This window comes from Chaetura pelagica, unplaced genomic scaffold (genome assembly GCF_000747805.2).
Source record: "Chaetura pelagica isolate M959 unplaced genomic scaffold, ChaPel_1.0 scaffold76, whole genome shotgun sequence".
Classification (NCBI taxonomy): Eukaryota; Metazoa; Chordata; class Aves; order Apodiformes; family Apodidae; genus Chaetura; species Chaetura pelagica.
This window is the reverse complement of record NW_009970723.1, coordinates 9916057-9941730: the sequence shown is the minus strand read 5'-3', so window position 1 is coordinate 9941730 and position 25674 is coordinate 9916057. Positions and strand designations below refer to the sequence as shown.

At 37.9% G+C, this 25674-nt stretch overlaps 1 protein-coding gene across 1 annotated transcript in view; it reads left to right on the top strand.

Annotated features, from left to right (window-relative positions):
• RGS22 (regulator of G-protein signaling 22) overlaps nucleotides 1–25674 on the top strand; it is a 61173-nt gene that overhangs the window by 22975 nt on the left and 12524 nt on the right. Inside the window, exons 10-17 of the mRNA XM_010006522.1 lie at nucleotides 3381–3506; nucleotides 5063–5164; nucleotides 11021–11215; nucleotides 15406–15498; nucleotides 16015–16181; nucleotides 21612–21774; nucleotides 22450–22608; nucleotides 24454–24516. Coding sequence (XP_010004824.1) covers nucleotides 3381–3506; nucleotides 5063–5164; nucleotides 11021–11215; nucleotides 15406–15498; nucleotides 16015–16181; nucleotides 21612–21774; nucleotides 22450–22608; nucleotides 24454–24516 — 1068 coding nt within the window. The remainder of the gene's footprint in view (nucleotides 1–3380; nucleotides 3507–5062; nucleotides 5165–11020; nucleotides 11216–15405; nucleotides 15499–16014; nucleotides 16182–21611; nucleotides 21775–22449; nucleotides 22609–24453; nucleotides 24517–25674) is intronic.

The following is a 25674-nucleotide window of genomic DNA, read 5'->3' as shown; positions in this document are numbered from 1 at the left end:
CCTAGAGAGATCATTCCTGGCTTCACAAGGTGTGCTAACAACCCTGGACTAGTTGTAGGTCAGGCAGACAGGATCCTAACCCTGCAAGTTTTCCAGCCCCTGTTGAGTACTTGAAGAAAACTATGACCTGTCAGACATGACCTTCACAGAATCAGCTGAGGGACCATTTATTGCTGCTTTTTTTTTTTTTTTTTTTGCCGCTGAAATCTGGACCTCTGAATCTTCCAGCTCCATTATCCTTATAGGAGCACAGAAAGCAGCAACTCTGGGTGAATTTCTGGGGACACTCTGAAAGCAACTGGTATCTCCCAAAAATAAGAGCATGATTTTGTTCAAAATATGCTAGTGATGATGTGGCAGAATGTTTCCTTTCTCTCTTAGTCTGAGTGGTTCTGTCTGCCTTACAGTCCTGGTTTATGGTAAGCTAGTTAAGGTAATCATAGTAAAGATTCACAAAACTTGTTCGCATGCTCTTCACCTGACATCCTCTAATTCTACACAAAATGCATGTAACATATTTCTGCCTGGTAAAAATGTAATGTTTAACCTGTAGCAGTTACTAAGGTGTGCTGAAAATCTTGCAAGATTTTTGTAGTTTGCAGTTTTACATATTGTGATTGACAAGGCAAAATGGTCTTGAAAATCCTTGAATGTATTTGAGCTGCTAATGAGAACATTTAGAAAATACAAAAGTTGAAAGACAATAGGAATTGCCTTATTTTTGATACGTCTTTTAGAAAAGTAGAACAAGCTCATTGACAACTTTGCTAAAACCAGCTACACCAAATTTCTCTTTGAAGATATCATTATCACATACCCTGCCATCAGGCCAAAGTCCCCAGAGGGATGACATTTCTAGAAGTAGAAAGAGGTAAGTACAAAAATCCCTTGTGCACCTCTCTGCACACCAATATACCTCAAACATTTATTAAAGACTTTCAGATCGTAGTATTTTCAAGAACACTTTTCTTCAATATAATAATAGTTAAACTTAGTTAAACATAGTTATGGTACAGATTGCATACATAGAAAATTCTTCCCTGGCTGATTAGTTTCCGATTTGCTTATGTCACAACACAAAAGGGTTTATCTTTCCCAATACAGGTGGTTTACCTTATCTTGCATAATTTATTATATTCTCTGCATGCATTTCTATTCTTTTAACCTGTCTTTAGCACTTGCCTTCAAAGATACACTGAGTCTGTGTGTGCCACATGAAAAAGTGTTTCTCTATTTTTCTTACATTTATTAAAAATTTGAACTCTGTGTACTTTTTCCTCTACTATCCACTATGTCATTCTACCTCTCTCACGTCTCTTCTTAGCTCTTTATTTTATAAACAGTCCCAGTTGTTTCTTAAATAGGTATTGAAAAATCTGTTTGTTTGTGGATCCAGGCCAAAGACAGTGAGCCGAGACATGATTCATTGTTTAGCTTTGGATGACACTGGAGACTCAAAATACCAGGTTCATAGAAAGTACACCTATGCTGAGCTGCTCCTGGTAAGTACTGCTTGGAAATTGTCTTGAATTATGGGTTAAGAGACTTTATTCTGTGGTATTATGGGGAAGTAGTCAATGATAGGGAGAAAGTGGTTTGATTGTGGGAATGTCAATGCCAGATGCAGAGGTGTAATTAGAATGTCAGCATTTTCTGTGTGGTATCTGTCTCCTATTTGATAGGAAATCATGGCAAGCACAGAGGTTTATTTTCATTAGAAAGTGTTGATCTTCTCCATAGTGACCATGTGTTCAGTATGCTATTATGGAAAACTGACTGGATAAATACTTCAGTGGAATAATTGCTTAGGAAAGTACACCAGACTTATGGTGAAAACTGAGTCTGCCCTAGAAAGTAATTAAAATAGTTAAAATTCATAAGAGGAAAATGCTTCACTCGTACAATTCCTCTTCACTACTTGTGTACTTCATTCTTTTCTTTGTTGAATTATTGCCTGCTAAGCAGGCCCTCAATCCAGTAAACCTCAGGAGGCACAGGCTGCACAGAAGAGCCTTTTCTTAATAACTGTTAAAATGCTGACAAATTGAACACACGAGATGTCAAGATTTGGCAATTTAAAATATATCTGAAACTTTTTACGTTCGTAGAACTCTCTTGAAACACCCTGCTGTTTCCCAGAGGCAGTCATTGCTTCACAATTAAAAAAGCCCTAAACATATTATGAAATCTGAGCTGTTTACATATGCATTGAGTTTGCTGGTCACTTGAGCACACTGTTTGTGTTTCACATCAAAATCATACTTAGTTTATTAATTCACTGCAATCATTTTACTTATTTGTTAGTTTTGACAGAAGAAAAGGCTAGTCTTTGTGATTAGGGGATATTTGCAGTGAGAAACCTATATTATGGAAGTGTTCACACCATGAACTGTTAGTTTTTGTACACCTTCATCATGCAGAGTTTCCCACTCACTAAGGGAGGAAAATACCATCCATTTACACTTACAGGGCTAGACTGGGACCTACAGTCAGGACCCCACAATCTGCCTTCACAAATATGATGCAAAAATAAATGAATGCAGGGATCCATAATTTAATTTCATACTGACGTGTGGGACCTTCCTTCTCTGTCTGCCTCAGAAGTCTGGCTCACTCCTGCTCTTCTCCATCCCTGTTTTTGGAAAGAATCTTCTTGTCAGCCACCACGCTCATCTGCTCCCACTTCTGCTATCAGAGGCAACAAGCCAGCCAAAGTTTCTTTCTTGTGATCATCAGAAGCTAATTTACTAGTTTGCATTCTCTGTTTTTTCTGCCAGCATTGTCAAAATGGATGTATTTCTCCTCAAACACTCCAGGGGCCAGTCACAGTAGAGGGCATGGATTTTCTCTCCCCTAAAATGTTCATGATTTTGATGATAATGTCAATAGAGTAACCCCAGGACACATATCTTTTGTTCTATTACAGTAGTTATGAGACTTCACCAAATAACCACCTGTTAACTTCTGTTAGTTCAAAACACAGTAGCCTGAGCTGAGACAACTTTTGACAGCTAAGTTATATGTTTTAGTATAACTGGAATTCCCCAGATTTGGAACTAAAGAGTTAACGACAGAATGAAGACCAAGTATGTTTTCCTGTTGCAAGTATTGAAGAACCACCTAAGAATCATACTGTGATGATTTTGCTACTCTGGATGTCCTCTATTATCAGAGTTATTCCATTGAGTGTGAGTATTTAGTGGGAAAATGGCATGGTGAGCTATGATCAATTGCATATGTAGTAGAAAATGGAGTCTAATTTCTAGGGATGAAGATACTGAATTGAAGACACTGCATGGCCCTTCATTGCAATGTACTGACAGTTGAAAATAATGAAAGCCTATTATTCCTTGCTGTATAACTGTATTTTATTTGTTCAGGGGAAAAGTGCTGCTGGCAGTGTTGTCTTAGGAGAATCAAGAATGGAAAGCATGCTGCAATCTCTTTATTTGGAAAACAGAGCAGGCTACTACTTCACACACTTCTGTGAGAAGTCAGGGAATAAGGTATGAGCATTTTCCTACCCTGTGATAATTTAGTCCACGATTGACTGAATGCCAAGTTATAGAGGGCAGCCAGGCTGAAAAAAGACGGAGAAAGAAAGATTGATGACTGGATGAATTATTACTTGTGAGACTCCAATCCCTCAACAACAATAAACTGTTCATGTGTATATTCAAACTAATGACAGGTCTTAACCAAGCTGTCAGATCCTAACTGTCTCAGACCTAGTGGAAATCTGATTGTACCATCAGGGATAAAAAAAGACTAATCATTTTTAAAAACTGGTCTTTAACTTGGCAGAAAAAATGAGGTCTTAACCCACAAAAACATTTTTTTAAAAGATGGAAAATCCAGTATGCTATTACTCATGATAATCTGCCTCCTTCTTACTTGTTGGGTTACTGGTGTCCAAAATCTCCAATGTTTTAAAAACGTTCTTCATCTTCCACGAAGCTTCCTGCATTTCTGAGAAACATAACACTGTTTCTTCTCTGCAGTCAGCAGATCCATCATTCATTGCTGGGTGTAAATTGAGGATTGGTTGGAACAAGTTATGAATCTGAGTCAGTGTTTAGTGGCTTTGCAGAAAAATCGAGTCTTTAGGGGAGATTTGAATGCAATCAAGATGCACATCTGTTTCACTGCTGGCACAACCCATGATCCAGCAGCAGTAGCTGGAAATGCCTTTGGCTACTGGAAGGCAAGAGCCAATGTTTCCAAAGCTGAATACCTTCCACCAAAAATGTTTAGTGTGTATAGACAGAAGTCTAAATAAAAGTAATTTTTTCATTGGCGATAGGCACCCACCCACATGTCCTTTAGCCTTTGCAGGTGCCAGATTCTTTGAAAAGTATTTCCTTAAGGTTTTATCTAGAACTGTGGAGCCTGTTTTAAGCATTTGCCAGGTCTGGCAAGCTACAGTTAGAGAAGCAAAGTTTCCTGCCTCCCTCTTCTTGGAACACTTTCTTTGTTATCCAGTGATGGAGGTTTCAGGGTAATTTCAAGATCCAAACCCTATAGGTACATGACTAAAACCGAGGACTTGGGAAAGTTCTAGACTCCTTCTGAAAGATCTTTTGATATTCATTGAATTTATGAAATGAGGCCAAGACTATGCCTCAGAAATGCATATAATAAAAATGTAATTACAGTCCCAGTAATGTATGTCAAGCGCACAATATTTAATAGTTTTGGTTATTGTTGCAAAATGCTGCTTCACCATGGCACAAATTTTGCATGTCCATTATCAGCATTTCTTCTTTAGTTCTGGCTTTATGCCACTGAAATATGGTTACTCTTCAAATATTAACTCCAATGTTAACGATTTTAATGGCCAATTACGCATAAAGGATACAATAAAAGTTACAATGTCACAGTGACGATGCCTTTAAATATGTTGTCCCTTTGCCAGTGTGCAACAGAAGACTAAATCCATTTCTAATTGAGCTTGATTTATGACGAACACAAGGAGCTAAATAATTACTTGCAATGGAAAGTCAACCTTTTATAAAGCTGTTATACTTGGATAGCAATAAGTTGCAATATTTTTCTTCTCTAGTTGTGGAAGAACAGTGTGTACTTTTGGTTTGACCTACAAGCTTATCATCAGCTTTTCTACCAAGAAACTCTTCACCCTTTTAAGATATGCAAGCAAGCTCAAGTAAGTTGTAATTAATGTGATTTCCATTCAGAAATACATTTATTCATTCCCTTCACAAATCCATTTGTTCAATGTCAAGAATGAAAAGAAGATAGAAAGTAAAAAAGTTTCCAAATCCTGACAACACACACCAAAGTAAATCTTGTTTGTGGACAATAAAATAAGCTCTTTGAATTATTTCAATGGAATTTCTTGATTTAAATGTTAAACATGCATAGTCTGATTTCTGGGCTCTGATGCCTGTGCCCAGTTTTATCTACTGTACTTGGTTTATCCTGTCTCCTCTCTGCTACTCTGTGTCAAATTTGCACACTGTCTGTCTAGTGTTAAAATTAGAGATATCATCTAATTGTGCTGTACCTTCCTTCCATCCCTCCGTGGGTTAGGATTGAAGGTGGCACAGTCCAGACTGCAGATAATGACCTTAATCATGGAAATAGATCTTTTAGTTGTCAGTCCTGTTCTTCTGACTGTCAGGGCATTGCTATTCTTTTTTCTCAGTCATCATCCCCCCATTTGATCTTTAGACCCTTATTTATTGCCAGCCAGAACCAATATTTCCTACAGATGAACATTCTTAATTCAGCATGCACTTTAAGTCAGGAAATAAAGCAAAAGTGAACTGGTTCATCACATGGGTGCTGACAGTTGTCACCAACCGCAGAATAGTCTGATCCTGCCAGGGAAGGAGGCTGCTGCAGTGTGATAGCATTAGAAGGACTCCAAGCAACTTTTAAAATCACTTTGTGAGACTTTGGTCTGTTTTTCCTCTGTGAACCTTGTGTAGGAGTATATCTGCATATTTCAATATATGCTGTAATAGAGCAAAGCTACTTCACATGACATTGGAACAAATATCGGTAGAGAGAACAGTGGAGAATAATCTCTTTGGTATGGTTATGTTACTGAGCATCTGGACTGCCTGGAATTTTTCTCCTTTTGCTACTTGGAGGTTTTACTGGGGCAAATGACAGAATTTTGCATGTTTGTCCAGAATTCTCACCTGAATCAGTGTTATTTGTACAGAAACTCCAAGCAGAGGCCAAGGCATGGATTCTCACTCTCTCCTGTCACACACACTGGCTAACTTGAACTGCTAGTCTATTTAGTTATTCTCTCCTCCAGCTCTACTCATGGCCTGAGGCTGAGGGAAACTGGCTGTACACCTAAGGCTGACTCTCTCCCTTATCTGCCCAGGCCTCTGTGTGGCTAGGGACCCTGGTCACAGCAGGCATGCAAGTTGACCTTATCTAGACTGTCTTCATTTTCCTGTATGTATTGTTGCAGGCCAAATCTTAGGTTCTGGCCCGTTTCATTTCACACCAGTTTACACTCTTTTTTTTTACTCTTTCTGCAGTGGTTGCACAGCTGAAAATTAAGACCCAGACCTTTTTAAATTTTTGTTATCTTATTTCCAGCACTGGCCTGGTGGTGACAGCAGAACATTGTGCAATCAGTATGACCCAGCAATTGCAGAGAGCTCCATACACAGAGCCATTAAAGTAAATACATCAAAACGAACTGTGTGAAACTGTTCCATTAGCATAACTAACAGCTGAAATGTAACATAACAAATCAACACATGTGCTGCAACATTTGGTATCATTCTCAAACTTGCCTTTTAAGGCCGTGCAAAAATTGTTCTTGTTTTCATTGGAAGACGGTAGAGAGTCAAGCTGCTTCCAATCTACAGGGTCTGCTTATGGAGGAGATGCCTTCGCAGATTCTGTGCTCACCTTTGGCACAATAAGATAGTAATTCCAAATACTCCTGAGAGAATGGAGATCAGATTCACACTGTCATATATATTTTACTATATATTACAGGAAGAGACATCCAGAGTATTCTGTATGTGTTCTGCCTGCTTCCTGTCAGAAACAAGAGCAAACCTGGACTGCTGTGTCTGCTACTCATTGTTTCATTTGTTAGGCATTTTTATCTCGGCTTTGTAACAGATCAAAGGAATGCATTCCAAGGTGTTCGTTCATTCATTCATTCATTCATTCATTCATTCATTCATTCATTCATTCATTCATCCAGGGAAAAAAACTACAGTGAAAATAAAATCTGATGGGTAAGAAAAATTATGAGTACCGGCAATCATCCAGGAACATATATGGTTATTCACTACAAACATACAGGACTGTAAAATAAATTCAGAAAGAAAAGCCATAAAACCCCCACATATTGTAGTTTTAGATTATGACAGTTATTTAGAGTTAGAAAATTTAATACGGTTATGGGAAGGAAAATGTTTTAGCACTAGAATCAGTTTAGATAAAGGGAGTTATCATTATTGTGAACTTTAAGGGTCAGACACAAGAATTATGTTAGTAGAAAGTGATGATGGAGGTTAAGGCAGTTTAGCCTTTCCATTTAAGTCCAGCCAATGCACTGTGTTGTTCCATCATAAGATTCTGTCAAGCAGCTGCTCAAGCCCCTTGTTTAGAGCAGAGCAGTATCCATGCCTTTGAGCAGCAATACAAAGCACTTGGACTTACTTATATCTTTTTTGTGTTTCTTGCTCAACTCCAGTCATTCTGGTATTGCTTATTGCTAGCAAACTCAACAATCACACCAAAAGCCAAGGTCTGCACAATCCCTGATTTGAAATTCACAAAATGAGACAAAAGTATTAATCTGAATTTTTCAAGTATTGCATGTCTTTGTATTGGTGCCATTATAAGTAATTTCAAGATGTAAACTCTGACCAGATTTTCAGATAGTGTCTGAGGTTCAATCCATCACTTATTCTAATACATTTGGAAGCAAATATATAGCTGACAGGTAGCAAAATTCTTTATGTTTTGCTAAAGGAATAAAACATTGAATAAATGAAGTATGATGTACACTTGATGTCACATTGCTTAAGATTTTTGTATTAATTCGATAAACTTGAAGTTCATTTAAAGTAATTTTTTCCTGTTGATTCAGAAAATTACATGACTCCTATGATGTGGGAGTCAAAGACAGACTAAAAATATTCCTTTTTAAAGACTACAGTGCATTTCCCTCTCTATCATGTTAAGTTCATTGCCCAGTGTTGAAGCCTGTTAACACACACAATTCCTCTTCTTTTGGCATGTTTAGAACTCTTTGCAGTTGGGTTTTCCTGCAGTCCTTGCATTCAAATCAGTACACATTTACAGATGCACTTGAACTCTCAGCAGGTGACACAGGGATTAAAGCTCCTTCTCATTTCTCCCCTGTCTGCAAGTACATGCATTCACCTTGTCACTTTGTGACACTATCTTTTTACTTGGTAGGTCAAATTCCATAACAATGGATTCTTGCAGGAATTTGAAGAAAAAGATGGCATCACACCAAATGTTCAGACACTGTTGGTTCTGGATTCTTCAAGGCAGAGAGGCCATCCTGATTGCAGCACTGAGGATCTGGTCCTTCTAGTTTGGAAAACTACACTCCCATAGCTAGCTTAACAACCTTGAAGTTTCTGCTTCACATGTATTACCAGCTCTAACTGTTGTTTCTGAAAAAAAGTCTGTCTTTACTATGCTCTGGTTTTGCAGGTGAAATGATACAGGACTGAGGGCAGGTAGAGCAGCCTGCAAAGGTAGTCCCTGTTACGGCAGTATATTGGAATAGTGTCAATGTGAGCAGTTTGTCAATAGGTTTTGGCCAAAGATCCCTTAGTCTGGGCAATTTGTGACTCTGTAGACTGATACCTTTTGTCAGCTCTAAAGAAGAGTTGCAAATATGCTCAAGTTAACCCATTTGTTACAAAGGCATGAGTGAAAGACTAGTCCCACCCAAGAAAACTGTGGAGTGGGTTTTTTTTTATTTTATTCTTAAAACTGCTAAAAATGACCAGCCATCTAAGGACTGAGGTTAAATGCATCTTAAAATATTGAGGGCCCCTTTTATTCCCTTTTCTTCAATTTACAGATCCCTGGTGTGTGGCTTTATGAGTCATAACAGGTGAAGAAGCAGTGTAGCCCTGATGATGAATACAATTACTTAACCCTCTTTAAAAAGTCTGTTTTTAAAGATACCACATCTTTATATCATTGGACCGATCCCTTCTAATTTGGTTATTTTATACATTAAATGTTTTGGATGAGACTAAAACATGATGTAACTGAAACTTTACTAGTCATAGGGTTTTTCAAAATAACTTCCAACTTTTGAAGTCACTATGAATCCAATTTATGCTGCTTCTATTAAATTTAAATTTATTTTGGGATTTGCTGAGAAGGGAATAATTTAGGATAAATGTGGTCTTGCTCTTCAGCTAGGACTCTTCCTGTGGATCTCCTCATTCTTTGACCTTACCCTTAAACCTGGGGATCTTTATTACACTGATAACCTGGGGCCACGATAGCCACAAATCATCTTTGTTTTCAGTTATTAGATCTATATAGAAAGGGGGTAGAATCCTGCATAGACAGTAAGTATAGTAATCATAATGTGTTCTAACTGGGGTGTGGATGCCAGCCATCATAGCTCTGTGTTCCTCAGTGACCCAATATCAGGAGGGTCTGAAGGGTCTGTTTCAAATTGTCAAGGTCCAAAATAATGGGGATGTAGTCTAGTACTGCTACTGTTCAAAAGAAAGAGTCTAATATATCAGAATTTCATTTAAAACAAACAGAAACATAATTATTTAATGTACTCAAACCTTCTCCCCACTGTGCTTGAAATCTACATACAACAGTTTTATTACTGCTTGAACACAGAGCAAATGTATTATTTTCTTCTTTTCTACTGCTCATTACAGCTGGATTTTAGCAACATAAGGAAAATCAGAATTATTAGAAAACTGAGTTCTTCTTTGTCAAAGTTGTGTGATAATAAATAGAGAACATGGGCTCCTCAGTGCCATCCTAGAGACAAATTCTGAGTTATGCTACTAATATGATTCCTCAACCATATGTTTGAAAATTAGTTAGACTTTGACACTATGAAGAAGAGAAAACATTTAAGAATACATGAAATTCGTTACCACAGCATCTTTTTTCAGTTGAGTCCCTAGCTGCAGTCAGAATCATGATGTATTACAAAGATACTCTGGAATACCTTATTTCAAGATATTCCTGAAAGAAAGTGTTTTCTCTTGAGTTTTCAATGTGTTTTTGTTTCATAGCAATTTATGAGACATTTAAAAAGCAAGTATTTGACTTAGGGGACTATCTAGAAGAAAAATAATTCGAAACAAGATTAATACTCTGTGCTTCAAGAATGAGCTGCTAGTGAGAAGGAAACATTCTCCAGCTTCAGTTCTCTTCTGTATGTACATGTTGAATGGCAAACTGTGCTTCATGAAGAAGCACACTGTAGCCCTTGCTTTGGTAAGGATTTTTACTTCAGTTGTGCAGTGGTATCTCCTGTTACAGATCCTCTACCACGATGGAGTCTCACCAATGTCAAAGAATTGTTTAGAAGAATCTCCACACAGAATGAATTCTTACCACTTTTACTTAAAATTTAAAATTCCCCTTCTATGCAGAAGTCACACTCCTTCACAAGCTGCCCCAGCACATATTCCACAGAACAACAATACTACATGAAGTGTGCAGTTGCTGTAATGATTGTGGTTATCTGAATCTAACTAAGAATCAGCCATTGATCTCCAAGCAAAAATTACATTAAGTATTATTTTGCGATTAACCATTTTAACAAGTGGGACCAAAAGTGGCAGGGAGCTAAATTATGGCAACAACTGAAGTTTGAACACAATAGTAATATTGGTAAAAACAAGGCAAGTGTAATTAGATACATATTCTGAATTAACAGCAGAACAGTGGGGGACAAATATGCATTAATTCTCTCCTTCAATATACTGTGTTAATTGGAATGGATAATGCTAAGATACAGTTTTCTTCTGCTTTTTTGTAGTACCTTTATGCAACTTACATTGCTCCATCTGCCAGTATGGACATTGGACTTGATCAGAGTAAGAAAAATATGATTTATCAGAAAATTGACCCAGCTTTTGAGGATCTTTTTGACCCAGCAGAAGAATATATCCTCACTGTTCTGCTAGAACCATGGATGAAGATGATGGAAGCAGACAAATACACTTATGGAAAGGTAACTGATCTGGATGACACTGTTAAAAAATTCTTATGTTGAGGAAGGAGCCTGGATATGCAGCCCCATTATAGTCAGGAAGGGAAAAATATTATGGGGTGTTTTACTTACCCAGTCCTTTCTGCATTGATACGTGGAGTACCCTGAACTTTCTGTGGAGAGACAACTTCCCATCCAAAAGGAACATGCAGACTTCACAGACCCCATGGTCTGTAAATTAGGAAGGAATGCATTTTGCTATGGCAAAAGCTTTCTTTGCACTCAGGTGTCATGTTTCTGCAATCTTGCCATTGATCAAAAGTAATTATGATGGATTGCCCACAAGCCTTCTGTGTTTTAATGATAAGCACAAAATAAGCTGTGTTTCTAGAGTGTCAGTACAGTGATGCTAGACCCATATTATTGTATTGAGTACTTCTTGGTGTTTCGAATGAAAGTGCAGTTACTGCTTAGTGTAAAAGAAAATGTGATATGGTGACCTTGTTTTATTTGTCCCAAAGACTTTTTAGATAGCTGGCCTGGTGTGTACGGGCTAACTGTGCCCCACAGGCTTCCTGAAGTAAGTGGCTCAGTGGTGTACTCAGCTCTAAGCCCAGAAAGCCTCTAAAGGCTTGAATTGAGCAGGCTCATGAAGGTCAGAGGAGATGGCTGCAGTCCTGACTCTTCTTTTGACAAGTAAGAACAAGAAATTGTGGAGGCAGTGGTGGGTGCTCTGGCTCCCTGCTCTTTGTAAACTTACCTACAAGTTACCAGCTGTAGATCAAACTTCTAATTCCAAGTCTTTAACATCTCTTTCTTGGATATGGAAGGAGAAATTTACAATGGAGAATCAGGAGTTGGAGGACAAGAAGTTAGTTCTTGTTCAGTTTTTCTCCTCTCTTAAATTAAGCATCTCCATTTTTACTACTGATACTTCTGTCAGCATGTAATGAGAACATGCATGCATTGCCCCCTACAAAGCATTTTAAAATTCCTTGTAGAAGTTTAGTAGTACATTGCATTTTTGTTATTGTATCAATGCATTAACGTATGAGAAACTAGGAGAACAGATACCTAAATTCAAAGTTGAGAATGGTCTCCTAAGCCTAGTAGGTTGTGGCCAGTATTGAAGATTAGAGTATAAGAATGGAAAACAACCATACAGCAATATTACCAGCTTCCAGCCCTTTGCAGCTGAGCAGGTTCATGAAGCTGAGGTCTATCCACATCATGTTCCATAGTCTTTGATGAGTTTTTTTTTTTTACCACTGTAGCAGTGGGTTCCATGGTTTCATCATGCAGCAGGAGAAAAAAAAGCTTATCTTTGTTTGCAAACACCTCCCTGTCAATTTCACCTAGTTTTATATGTCATAAGGAACAGTGAACTATTGTTATCTTGTCATATTCTCAATTGTGTTATGCTTTTACATGTTTCTGTTGAATCCCACTTCAATTACTTCTCTTTGAAACCCAAGAATCCTAGACTACCTGACTCTTACAGAAGGCACTCTATACCTTTGTTACACTTATCACCCCCATCTGTAGCTGTTATTTTATATTATTCTGATAAGATGCAAACAATACTCAAGATCTGAATGCACTAAGGATTGTGCAGTGTCAGAATCATGCTTTCTGTTTTGCTCTCTGTTCCATTCCTAATTGTTCCTATGATTCTAATTGCCTTTTGACTCCTGGTGAACTTTGAGTGGATGTGCAAAATGTAAGCTAATAGCCATCTGCAGTGATTCCAAGATCTCTTTCCAAAGTAATAACAGCTAATGGAAAGCCCTAATTTGGAGCTCAGTAGAATGACTTAATGTTTATTGTCGTTGAATTCAGCTGCCCTTTTACCTTGCAAAAGTGTCCTGAAATGCTGCAGCTCTTCACAGTCAATTTAATTTTTTGCTGTGGAATAATTTCGCAAACTTTGTCGTCTCCTCGCTCACCTCCTTTCCCAGATAATTTTCTGAATGTTTAAAAAAACAACCTCAGTGCAGATCCCTGTGAGACTCAAATAGGAACCCCACCCCATTATAAAAGTTATTTATTTTTTTATTTTTTAACTTCTAATTAATTCACAAGGGGACCTTCCCTCTCATCCTCTGATAAATTAATTTCCTTATGAAACTTTGAAAATTTGGACGTTGAAGAAAAAAATACTAAAATGAAATATTCCAATCCAAACACATCTGCAAAATATTCTCTTTATTTTGAGCATCTTTTCTAAGATTTTGGAGAAGTTATTTTTTCTAAGCTACCTCTTGTAAACTATTTCAGCTAGAATTGTTTATGATCTGCATAACACTGTGTAACTGATCAGTGCTTCAGTTAATATGAAATTATATTTACATTCTATTAGACTAGTTTTACAGTCTTTTGTAAATGTATACTTCCATGTGTATTATCAATACTAGTTGTCTAGTATCTATTGCCAGTCCTCACTGACTCATTAACTCAGCCAAGTATTAGTATACATAATTTTCGTATAAAAAGGACACTGCTTTTGAGCACTGTCTGAATACAGTGTTTTCACTGCTTCTAGCAATGGAAGAATTCCTCCAAAGTAAGAATTGAAAAGATGAACTTTTGCTTTAAGTTAATGTGAGTGTCAGTTTATACCTCCTGGAGTAACCTGGGATTATCTATTGCTCTTTCAGTTTGGATGATGCTTTTTTTTGCAAGTGTATGCAGATTCCTCAGTGCCCTAAGAACACAAACATCTTAATCAGAGCACAGAAAAGCAGAACGAATTCCTTTTGAGTGCACAATACCTGCGTTTGTGAAGAGTTATCATACACAGACATAAAACGACCTGTTCTAGGAGGCACTGGAGTCTCTGTACTAGGCGCAGGCTGATGCTTAGGCACACTCCTTCCCAGCACAAAGACAAGGTCTGTTTTGTATTTTGTTCAGTCCCTGGCTCTACTCTTCCCCTTTGTTCTACCATACAGCAGGATGTATTTGACCCATAACAAAACATGATATTTTATCAAGAATTAGGTGAGTCCAAAACTGTTTATTTGGGACATGGTCAGTATGCATCTACATTTTTATCTCTGAATGAAACGTGAAAACAGGAGAGTTTGTTTTTATTGTTGATCATCCTGCCTCTATCTGCTTTATGTTTAAACTTCATGAAAAATGTTCTGAATTATTTTCCCATTTACTTTAAAGCTATGTTTTCTTTTAAAGGAAAGGATACCCAAAAGCACTTTACAACAGTGGATCAGAGTTACACTGAGCCTGAGGGCAGTCAGATAACATGGTGATTAGTGGGGTATTTGCATTTCGACAAAAGTGTAATGAATATTTATCTAAAAACTCTCTTCTCTCTATTGCACATAAACTATTGTAATAACCACAGCTTTCTAATTGTTGTAGTGGGGGTGCTAATCAGTAAAATGCATTGGCTCGATTTTGTTAAATATCCTAAAACCTGCATTTGAACAGTTTAATCAGTTCAGAGGGTCACCAAACTATTCCTTTTGCAACTTCTGATTGTTTGCACATAACAGAGAGAACTGTTCTAGTGATTTACATAAGGCTTCTAATGAAGTTTAAAAAATACCATTACTTCATGAGTTCTAATCATGCACAATTTATTATTTTAAGGCAGTACCTGGTATAAAAGGAACTAAGGTTCCTGGTATAAAGGTACTAAGGAAGATGACAAGACCGAAAATCTGAAAGCTTCCACTTTCATTGTTTAGATATTATAGCACCTTCCTAGTAATAGGTTTCCATTTCTGGAAATCTGTGGCACTCTAACATTTTCCCCTGAGAATCATGGTTTTAAGACCTGTTTTTGTGCTTCTCAGTGGCACTTTGACACACATAATTAGTTGGTATAGGCTATCGGTTAAGTCTGACACAATGTACACAGCAGAATGCATACATAATACATTATATTCACAATATAATGCAGCAGGTTTTTTAAATACAAAATTCTTTTCTTGAGGATATAGTCAGGTTATTTAGCCATGTTTTGTAGAAATCTACATGGGATCCTACACAGATTTGAAAATTTTGTTCTGCTAGAGCTTTTAACTGAAGCGTTTGTCCCAAGGATGTGACTCTGAGTGTCTTCTATCAGTCTCATTACTGGCAAGCACATTATTTTCTATCCACTGTCACTGGCAAGGTTCCCATCCAGTTCTCCATCTTTCTATACTGTGTACTGTAGGGATGACATAAGATATTATTTTTATTAGGTGGAGTTGGTGGAAGAAACTCGACAGCTGGACTCCGTGTACTTTAGAAAGCTCCAGGCTTTGCATCAAGAGAGTGGTTCCAAGAAGGATGAGGTAAGACAAGTACCTACTAACAAAAACAAACTCTTTTTCTATCAGAGAGGGTTAACACTTTGAGTATCAGCAATGAAAGACTGACTACATGCCAGTTTGGAGAAGCAAGCATTCTGATTTCTGCTAGAACTCAGTTTGTGGAATGACTGACAGCCGTTGCATTCATTACAAATACAGGTCTTCTGTCAGTTACATCAATGCCAGACTATTGTATGGTTGGAGCAAATGAGAAAGTTTCCACTAAAGTCTGTGGAAGGTATTTTGGGTAAATATCTCAATTTCAAGTAAATTACAGGTATATATTGGTGTATTTGATTGTGGAACCTGCACACACTGGTATGTTTATAGTAAACATAAAACTAAAGCTGATTAAGAGCTGGAGCTTTAATTTATTTTCTCAGCAATTGAAAAGCTGTTCTACATATACAGAACTTACCTAATGCAAAGATTATTAGACTGAGCAGAATATAGAGATGAAAAAAGCAGTTATGCAAGTGAAATAATTCCTTCCCTCAGAGTACTGCTGCTGACACTGGTCTGCCATCCCACCTCGGTGCTCTCAAAGAAGATCAGCGCTTCTCTCAAGTTCCCAAAGAACTGGCAGGACCTGATCTATCTGACCTGATCCATGACAAAGAGATGTTAGAACAGTTCTGGGCTTTTCTTAATGAGCATTCTGCTGGGTATGTTTCTTTATTATTATTATTTTACCCCTTTCCATGTTGAGAAGAAATCTTCGCTGAGGCCCTTGGCTATCTAAATGTTCACAGATTTTAGGTTTGTTTTTTTGCTGTTTGTTTGTTTTTAAATGTGTTTGTATATTTTTGAAATACACATGCATGTTGTTCAGACAACGAAATTGACTTATCATTTTAGGGGTAAAAATTCTCCTGTCATTAAATGTTTGTATTGCAGTTCTGCTTTCAGTTTCTGCTTTGATTAGTGGCAAACCCCTGAGTGACAAAACTCTAAAATGAGTAAAGATCTCTTGTGTTTTAGTGCAGATTCAATTTAATACATTTTAAAGATTAAAGCTGGATTTTAGAAAAATGTACACATTATTCTCACAATGTGAGAGCAATGCAGTTTTGTGTTTGTGCTGAGCTGAACAGAATTAAATACTTGCTTGCAGCAGATACAGTTCATGCAGGGTTTTTGAAAAAGTGAGCCGAAAAATGAAGATCTAAACAGAAGTTCAAGCAGAAGTAATTGTGAATTTGCCAGCTTTTTAATTATTTTTTTTTTTTTTTTCCCAACCCCCACAGTAATCTTTATCTTGTTTTAGGAAAAGGCAAATACCCTTTTAATGTAACATCTAACAAGTCCTTAAATTGTCAGTTCCTTCCTTTAACATGGGTTCCTATGAGTTCATTGCTTCTGGTTAAGCACTGCCACCATTGCAGATTGGTTATTGGTCAGTGTTTTGTTCCAAACTGTCCAGAGTTGTAGCACAGAATTCCTCTGGCCAAATCTCAATGTCATCACTTCTGCTTACCATCAGAGGTTCTCTTTGTAGTCAGAGAGAGAAAAACACTTGCTTTTGGACACACTTCTTCTAATTCTGAAGGTAACATCTAAACTCAGTTTGGATGGATCACTCCTAAAAATGGCTGTTTCTGCTCACTGACTATGAAAAGACTGTAGGTAATGAGTTAAGATGGAGACTCATATGCTGTGGGTGCCTATGGTCAAGTGACTTCTGAGTTAGTTGTCTGACCAGTGGTCTCTAAACTGTTTTGATCACGCAACCCATCAGCTAAAAATTTTGGGCATGCACCTTCAATATATGTTTGTTTATTTTTTTATTAGTCATAAGCATTTTCTATTGAAGTTCTAATATTTTCTTTCTGCCTGGAAGAAACTCGACAGCTGGACTCCGTGTACTTTAGAAAGCTCCAGGCTTTGCATCAAGAGAGTGGTTCCAAGAAGGATGAGGTAAGACAAGTACCTACTAACAAAAACAAACTCTTTTTCTATCAGAGAGGGTTAACACTTTGAGTATCAGCAATGAAAGACTGACTACATGCCAGTTTGGAGAAGCAAGCATTCTGATTTCTGCTAGAACTCAGTTTGTGGAATGACTGACAGCCGTTGCATTCATTACAAATACAGGTCTTCTGTCAGTTACATCAATGCCAGACTATTGTATGGTTGGAGCAAATGAGAAAGTTTCCACTAAAGTCTGTGGAAGGGATTTTGGGTAAATATCTCAATTTCAAGTAAATTACAGGTATATATTGGTGTATTTGATTGTGGAACCTGCACACACTGGTATGTTTATAGTAAACATAAAACTAAAGCTGATTAAGAGCTGGAGCTTTAATTTATTTTCTCAGCAATTGAAAAGCTGTTCTACATATACAGAACTTACCTAATGCAAAGATTATTAGACTGAGCAGAATATAGAGATGAAAAAAGCAGTTATGCAAGTGAAATAATTCCTTCCCTCAGAGTACTGCTGCTGACACTGGTCTGCCATCCCACCTCGGTGCTCTCAAAGAAGATCAGCGCTTCTCTCAAGTTCCCAAAGAACTGGCAGGACCTGATCTATCTGACCTGATCCATGACAAAGAGATGTTAGAACAGTTCTGGGCTTTTCTTAATGAGCATTCTGCTGGGTATGTTTCTTTATTATTATTATTTTACCCCTTTCCATGTTGAGAAGAAATCTTCGCTGAGGCCCTTGGCTATCTAAATGTTCACAGATTTTAGGTTTGTTTTTTTGCTGTTTGTTTGTTTTTAAATGTGTTTGTATATTTTTGAAATACACATGCATGTTGTTCAGACAACGAAATTGACTTATCATTTTAGGGGTAAAAATTCTCCTGTCATTAAATGTTTGTATTGCAGTTCTGCTTTCAGTTTCTGCTTTGATTAGTGGCAAACCCCTGAGTGACAAAACTCTAAAATGAGTAAAGATCTCTTGTGTTTTAGTGCAGATTCAATTTAATACATTTTAAAGATTAAAGCTGGATTTTAGAAAAATGTACACATTATTCTCACAATGTGAGAGCAATGCAGTTTTGTGTTTGTGCTGAGCTGAACAGAATTAAATACTTGCTTGCAGCAGATACAGTTCATGCAGGGTTTTTGAAAAAGTGAGCCGAAAAATGAAGATCTAAACAGAAGTTCAAGCAGAAGTAATTGTGAATTTGCCAGCTTTTTAATTATTTTTTTTTTTTTTTTCCCAACCCCCACAGTAATCTTTATCTTGTTTTAGGAAAAGGCAAATACCCTTTTAATGTAACATCTAACAAGTCCTTAAATTGTCAGTTCCTTCCTTTAACATGGGTTCCTATGAGTTCATTGCTTCTGGTTAAGCACTGCCACCATTGCAGATTGGTTATTGGTCAGTGTTTTGTTCCAAACTGTCCAGAGTTGTAGCACAGAATTCCTCTGGCCAAATCTCAATGTCATCACTTCTGCTTACCATCAGAGGTTCTCTTTGTAGTCAGAGAGAGAAAAACACTTGCTTTTGGACACACTTCTTCTAATTCTGAAGGTAACATCTAAACTCAGTTTGGATGGATCACTCCTAAAAATGGCTGTTTCTGCTCACTGACTATGAAAAGACTGTAGGTAATGAGTTAAGATGGAGACTCATATGCTGTGGGTGCCTATGGTCAAGTGACTTCTGAGTTAGTTGTCTGACCAGTGGTCTCTAAACTGTTTTGATCACGCAACCCATCAGCTAAAAATTTTGGGCATGCACCTTCAATATATGTTTGTTTATTTTTTTATTAGTCATAAGCATTTTCTATTGAAGTTCTAATATTTTCTTTCTGCCCCCCAATGAATGATCTTGCACACCCCCTGAGACATGCAGACCCCACTTTGGAGACCACTGGTTTAGAGTTCCTCTCTAACTGGGGAAATGGTAGGGATGGTCAGAGAACAGGTCACTCTGAATCACTTCTGAGACTTCCTGCTCCTCTGTTAATCACAGACAAATCCCATCTGAAGTGATAGAGCCAGGCAGATAAATGTTTAATTTATGGGTAAATTTTCTTTTAAAAACATTCATAATGAAGAAAACCATTTGAAAAGTCTTACAAAATTGTGCTTTAGAGCTGGGTCCAGAACTAGTAACTTTGAAGTCCAGCTGGCATGCTACAGTAAAGACACTTAATGGTACTATAGGCTGAAAAGATCTTAGAACTAATGCAGTCTGGAAAATTTCAGCAAGGAACAACAAATGTGTCATTTGTCTCTTCATAAAAAAGTATGGTTCTGTTATTGCTTAATTGTAAGTGATCCAAGTTTCAGGAAGGACAGGCTGCTGAGTACCTGGGCACAAATTTCGGTAAGAAACTCAACAAAATTCCATTAATTATTATAATATATATATATATATATTTAGTATATAAGATATAGTCACACAATTGCAGGACAATCTGTGTTACTTTGGAAGAAAACCATTTGAAAAGTCTTACAAAATTGTGCTTTAGAGCTGGGTCCAGAACTAGTAACTTTGAAGTCCAGCTGGCATGCTACAGTAAAGACACTTAATGGTACTATAGGCTGAAAAGATCTTAGAACTAATGCAGTCTGGAAAATTTCAGCAAGGAACAACAAATGTGTCATTTGTCTCTTCATAAAAAAGTATGGTTCTGTTATTGCTTAATTGTAAGTGATCCAAGTTTCAGGAAGGACAGGCTGCTGAGTACCTGGGCACAAATTTCGGTAAGAAACTCAACAAAATTCCATTAATTATTATAATATATATATATATATATTTTTAGTATATAAGATATAGTCACACAATTGCAGGACAATCTGTGTTACTTTGGGTTAGAGGGTTACCATTTAGTCTTGCCAGGCCAACTGAGTATGCACATGCTCCTGATCTGTCAAAAGGAAAAAGCAGAGTACCCCAGGGTAAGCCACCATTGTAAGTGGTTTAACCTAACACATTATAAAATTGCTTATTTTGCTTTTTAAATAAGATGGACATATTTGATCAGTTGTCATAGGTAGATGCCAAGAAGTAACTCTATAAACTGCAGCCAGTTGCATCACTTGCATTTGGGTGAACCTATTCACGTTGTTATGAACTAGCAAATGAAAGAATGTCAATCTCAGAACTTTGATCTGTAAGGGTCTCAAAAGACTTTTGAAAAGGGGACATCTCTTCTTAAATCAGTTGGATGCTTTTGAAATTTTTGCTCATAGATTAATGCTTTGAAAAATCAGTTATTAACTGAATGGAAAGTGAAACAAATTTGTGTGAATTTAATGTGTCATACTTCCTGCTGCAAATACAGTGAATGTCCTCATTAACATGCTCACAAAACTTCAGCTAATAAGATAATATCAGAAAACTGTAATGTAAATTAAGCTGAAATTTATGTCACTTATTCTGTCCTCTGGTTTAAAGAACAAAACCAAGATATGTTGCATTAAAATAGACTTAGATTGATAGTTTACACTCAACTTGTTATTATTATAGGTCAAGAATTGCATATGGAGATTATTTGTCACTTACTATGAATGATAAAATAAGTAGTAGAATCAATAATTTCTGAAAAGGTAGCCCACAAAAAGCCCTGGAAACAAAATGTACCGTAAATTGGTTTTGTCTACTTGGCTGTGGACTGACTTAAGTTCTAGCACTTCACATGAGGTAAGAAGGGGGTGACTTCTGGAGCTGATGTTCCCAGCTGTCATCCCTGTTTCTTTCTCAAGCAATATGACGAGGAGGCAGATGAGGCGGTGTCGCCTCTTCTCTTGGTGGAGCGCAGCCTGCAGTACTGCTTCAAATTCTCATCTGTTTCATTTCTTGCTCTCTCTGTGAGCTCTGCACTATGGGTCTGGTTCACAGTCCCTGCTGGATTTAGCAGAAGCACATTGAGGAGATTGCTCCTTTCAGAATACCCCAGAAGGGACCCTAAATGAGGTCCCTAAGATGTGTGTTTGATCTGCATGTTCATCAAGTGACATGGTCTCACCAGATGGTACTAGCAAAGAAAAAATGACATAAAATTTCAGTCCAATCTGACCTGGTATTTAGGACTTGAACATTTTGGTGGCTTGTGGTTAAACTAATAACTGCCTAGAATGTTGATGAAATTAACTCAATATCGAAATAACATTCTGTTTAAATTTATTTGTAGCATGGATCTCATGTGCTGGCTAGATATTGAACAGCTCAGAAAGATGCTCCACAAGGACAAAGAAAAAATGGAGGAAAAATCTAAGGACATTGGAAACAAGTACTTTAACAAAAACTACTTCTTTGGGCCCAACAGCCCAGCTACCAGAGAACAACAAGAACAGGTACCAGTTACAAAACCATCATAAAGGACAATCACACCAAACGTGACTGAGATAAAGGTCCATAAAAAGCTTTACTCTAGCTTTTCCCCAAGCTATCTCCTCAAACCTCACCTATATTTTTGGCCAGAAATCTGGTTCTATGCTGGTTGTGGGGGTTCCCTCCTTCCTATTCAGGCGCTTGGTTGCACTTGAGGATCTTTAATGTCCTTTCCAACCAGAATAATTCTACAATCTATGATTTCTCCCTAGTCCTTATAGAACATCTCTCTTAAACCCTTATCTGAGGCTGCAGCCAGAGTATGCACGACACAGCTCAGAAAAAGTGTAGAAATGGCTTTCAAGCAGAGTGACTTATTCCAGGTTTCTATTTTAGTACGTCTGTAAAGCCACAGACAGTGAGTATGAACTGTGGTGCTCTGATACATCTTAATACTTATGAAATCTACTTGGTCAAGCTGGAGTATTATTTGCTGGAGTCTGTATTCTGTTAGAGGTAGGGACAAATATAATCTGTTCCCTTTTATGAAAAGTACATATGAGCCTTGGGTAAGCATGCATTAAACGCTTTGCTTACAGTTAAGCTCATGCTTTGCTAAATCAAGGATGTAGAGAGATAAAGGACATTTGGGATACGCACAAGTTTATGTCATGTGTTATTGTGTTTGGATTGCTTAGCTAATGCGTTCAGGTGGAGGAGGGGGACAAATCCTTCATGATCAACTTTCGGCAGCGGTTCTGCTAGAAATGCAGCGATGCGTCCAGAAGAGATTAGAAAAACAATGGCTGCCATTGTTCCTGGCAGAGGAGCAGCACAGAGAGGAGGGAGAAAAAAAGGTAATTTTTTTTAACAACAGCAACACATCCAGGCATTGTTTGTTGTTTGGCCTACAATTCGCCATTGGGTTAAAATGGTTCAGAGGAAAAGCAGTCCACAACTCACATTCAGTTTACATTGAAAGGGATGCTCTAGCACATACAGGTTGAAGCACTTAGCTTGCTTTTTGTGAAAGCAGTTCCTTTGCAGGCTTAGTCTGGCTGACAGTATTATTGTTAGATCCAAAATCTGAAGGAGCTGGTGTTAGCTCTGCTGCCAGCCAGGCTGTCAGGGGAGTAAATTAATCTTTGCTGTAGTGCTGCACTCTCCCTGTGCCATTCTACCCTAGCCATACACTTGCACACAGAAGAAATTCTGCTTTGTATAAAGGATTTGACCAAGGCGACCAGAACACATCAGGGGACAAGACCTGAGTGGGCTTCTCATGCTGTATTCTCTCTCTCTCTTATGCTGTCCATATTCACCCATCTGGAGCTGAAGTGCCTATAGAAATTACTTTAGGACTTGTGAAATTTTGCTGAGTAGGGAGGTTAACTGCTACACGCTTTGTTTCCAATGGGTTACTTCAGAAGGTTGCCAGAAAACTGGGAATGAGAAGCCTTTCACTCCTGCTGGCTCGTTAGAAAGACTGGGAAATGGGCAGAGCTAACATCTGCCTTTTATGACAGTGCCTCTGTGGCTGGGATCAGTGTAGGGAGATCATCCTGCTGGTGACAGATGCAGAAAACTTGGTTTTTTGCACTTCCACAAAAGTTCTGAAAGGCAAATGGTGTAGCAGAAGGAAACTTGACAGTTCCACCAGGCAGACACATGGACAGAGTGCATTGAGTCATAAAACTTGTTTGCAATCATCCTTTTAACATGAAGAAGCTTGTCAGACATGTTGTCAGATGTGCATATGAGGTAGATAATTTTCACTGATTCAGAGCACCAAGCAATCTGAAAACTGTAGCTTCTCTGGTAAGACAAATTATAATTTTAATAATGATTATGTCAAAGCAAAATTTCCTAACCCCCTGCCCTTTTTTAGCGGAACTCTGCCTCCTTTACAAGCTGTGGCACAAGACCATGCAATAAGGCTAAACTGCTTCCAGCTCTTGCCTCTTCTTGCACCTGCTGCACTGTGCTGCCAGGGAGAGTAGCCCATGCAGTTTGGAAAATGCTGTATTCAAGTCTAATAAATAGTTTACAGGAAATACATTCTTCTAATGAGCTTTTAGGATTTTCCTAACTCCATTTATGTCTGACTGCTCTTTTCTCTTTCTCACTGCAAATTCAGAGGATGAAAAGGTCCTTTGAAGAATGTATTTCAGAAGAAATGAAACCAGATGACATTCTCCACTTGGCTTCATATTTCACAGTGGCCAAATATTGTGGGCATACTATGTAGTCCTTATTCAGAAAATCTGCCCTTGATTTGAGGTGTATTTTTGCTACAAAGAAGCTGTAGAATCAAGCCTGTACTTCTGATACAGCTGTCCAAAGGAACGAAAACAGTTTCATAAAAAAAAATAATTAAAAAAAAAAGAGTTATAGCCCAATATCTTATCTTCCCAACATAAGTGGTCACTCAGAATATTATGGGTAAGGTAAACTAGTGGAAAAGCACAGTGTGACTGTCATTGCCTCTTGTCTTCTCTAACTTCTCAGTCTTAATGAGTATGTGCTCATTTATAGCTGAACAAGGGATAGCGTCCAGTATGGCTCCACAAAAAGTTTCAGATACAAAGACCCAAATGAAGATACATCAACCCTTTTACCCCTGCGGTCACAGTCATTACAGGACTAAACATGAAACAGGTAGAGTTAAAAAAATACAGTGATAATCTTTTGCTTCACCATAGGTAAAGGACATAACTGAAGATCTTCCACACCAAAAACAGGACAAGACAACTAGGATGTGGAAGGCAAGCAAAGTTTACTGTGTCTCTTGTGTCTGCAGTTTCACTGTCTTTTCTGTTTGGACCTTGCACATCCCTCACAACTTCCCTGCTGACAGCGTGAGGCCCAAATGTAATGCTGTCAAAAGCAGGCATGATTGTATTGGCTACAGTGGACTGATTACTCACATTCCTGGTGAGTTTAGCTCCCTGCTGGATGTTCACGGTAAATTTCTCTCCCTTCCTGGATGGAGAGGTCATACTTGAAAAAATCCCTGTTTCTTGTCTTGGGCTTTGGAGCACTCAACCCTCCTCAAACCAGTATTTTACCTTTAATTCACATTTATCTGTATTTTGCATGCAGTGGACTTATTGGGACAAGCTGTTCATTCCAGCATCTGGTAGTTTATTTATTATTGCGAGTGGATTACGTGCAGACACAAACAGGAATGTGAAATATGCAGTGGAGTGGGCAGGTTTAATCATATCTCACAGTATCTGTTTCATTTAGAATTGTATTTTAATCTTACAGCACTGAGATAATATCAAGTTTAAACATCTTAAACCTTTGTAATAATACATTTCATCAGATGTTTGCCAGTTTTTTCCTCTTGAAGAGCAGTGAACTCGTTGTGATTGCCAACATAGAAGTTGCGTACATTTGTTCAGTTGAACTTTTATTGTCTGTTGAAATCAAACTGGAGACCCGGTCACCAATTATCCATGAGGACCATTAGCTCTAAAGGGATCCAAAGTGCATGTGGGTTCTGTTAACTGACTTTTCCCTTTGTCTGTTTGTCAGGAAGATGGTTATTTTCCATGTTCTGCTTCAAGGTTGCTGACCCATAAAATAAGCAGTGTTCATATATTAGTATAGGGGTGGGAGCAACATTTAGTTTTTCTCTTCATGACTATGCCCTAGTAATAATTTTTGCTTGAAGTTACTTAAATCCTGGTCACAGAGGTTAGAACATGTGTGGAGAACTGGAGGAGGGTTGAGCTTATTACCTTGAGCCAACTTTATTTTAACCAAAGGACACTTTGGTCAACTGGCACCCACCCTACCTCAAGGGCTTGCTCTCATTCCTGGCAGGCTGTGTGGCAGGACACTGAGCATAACCCTTGTTTTTAAGAGAAATTGCATAAAGACCATCAGCTTAGAATCAGGTTAGATTTCCAGGACTG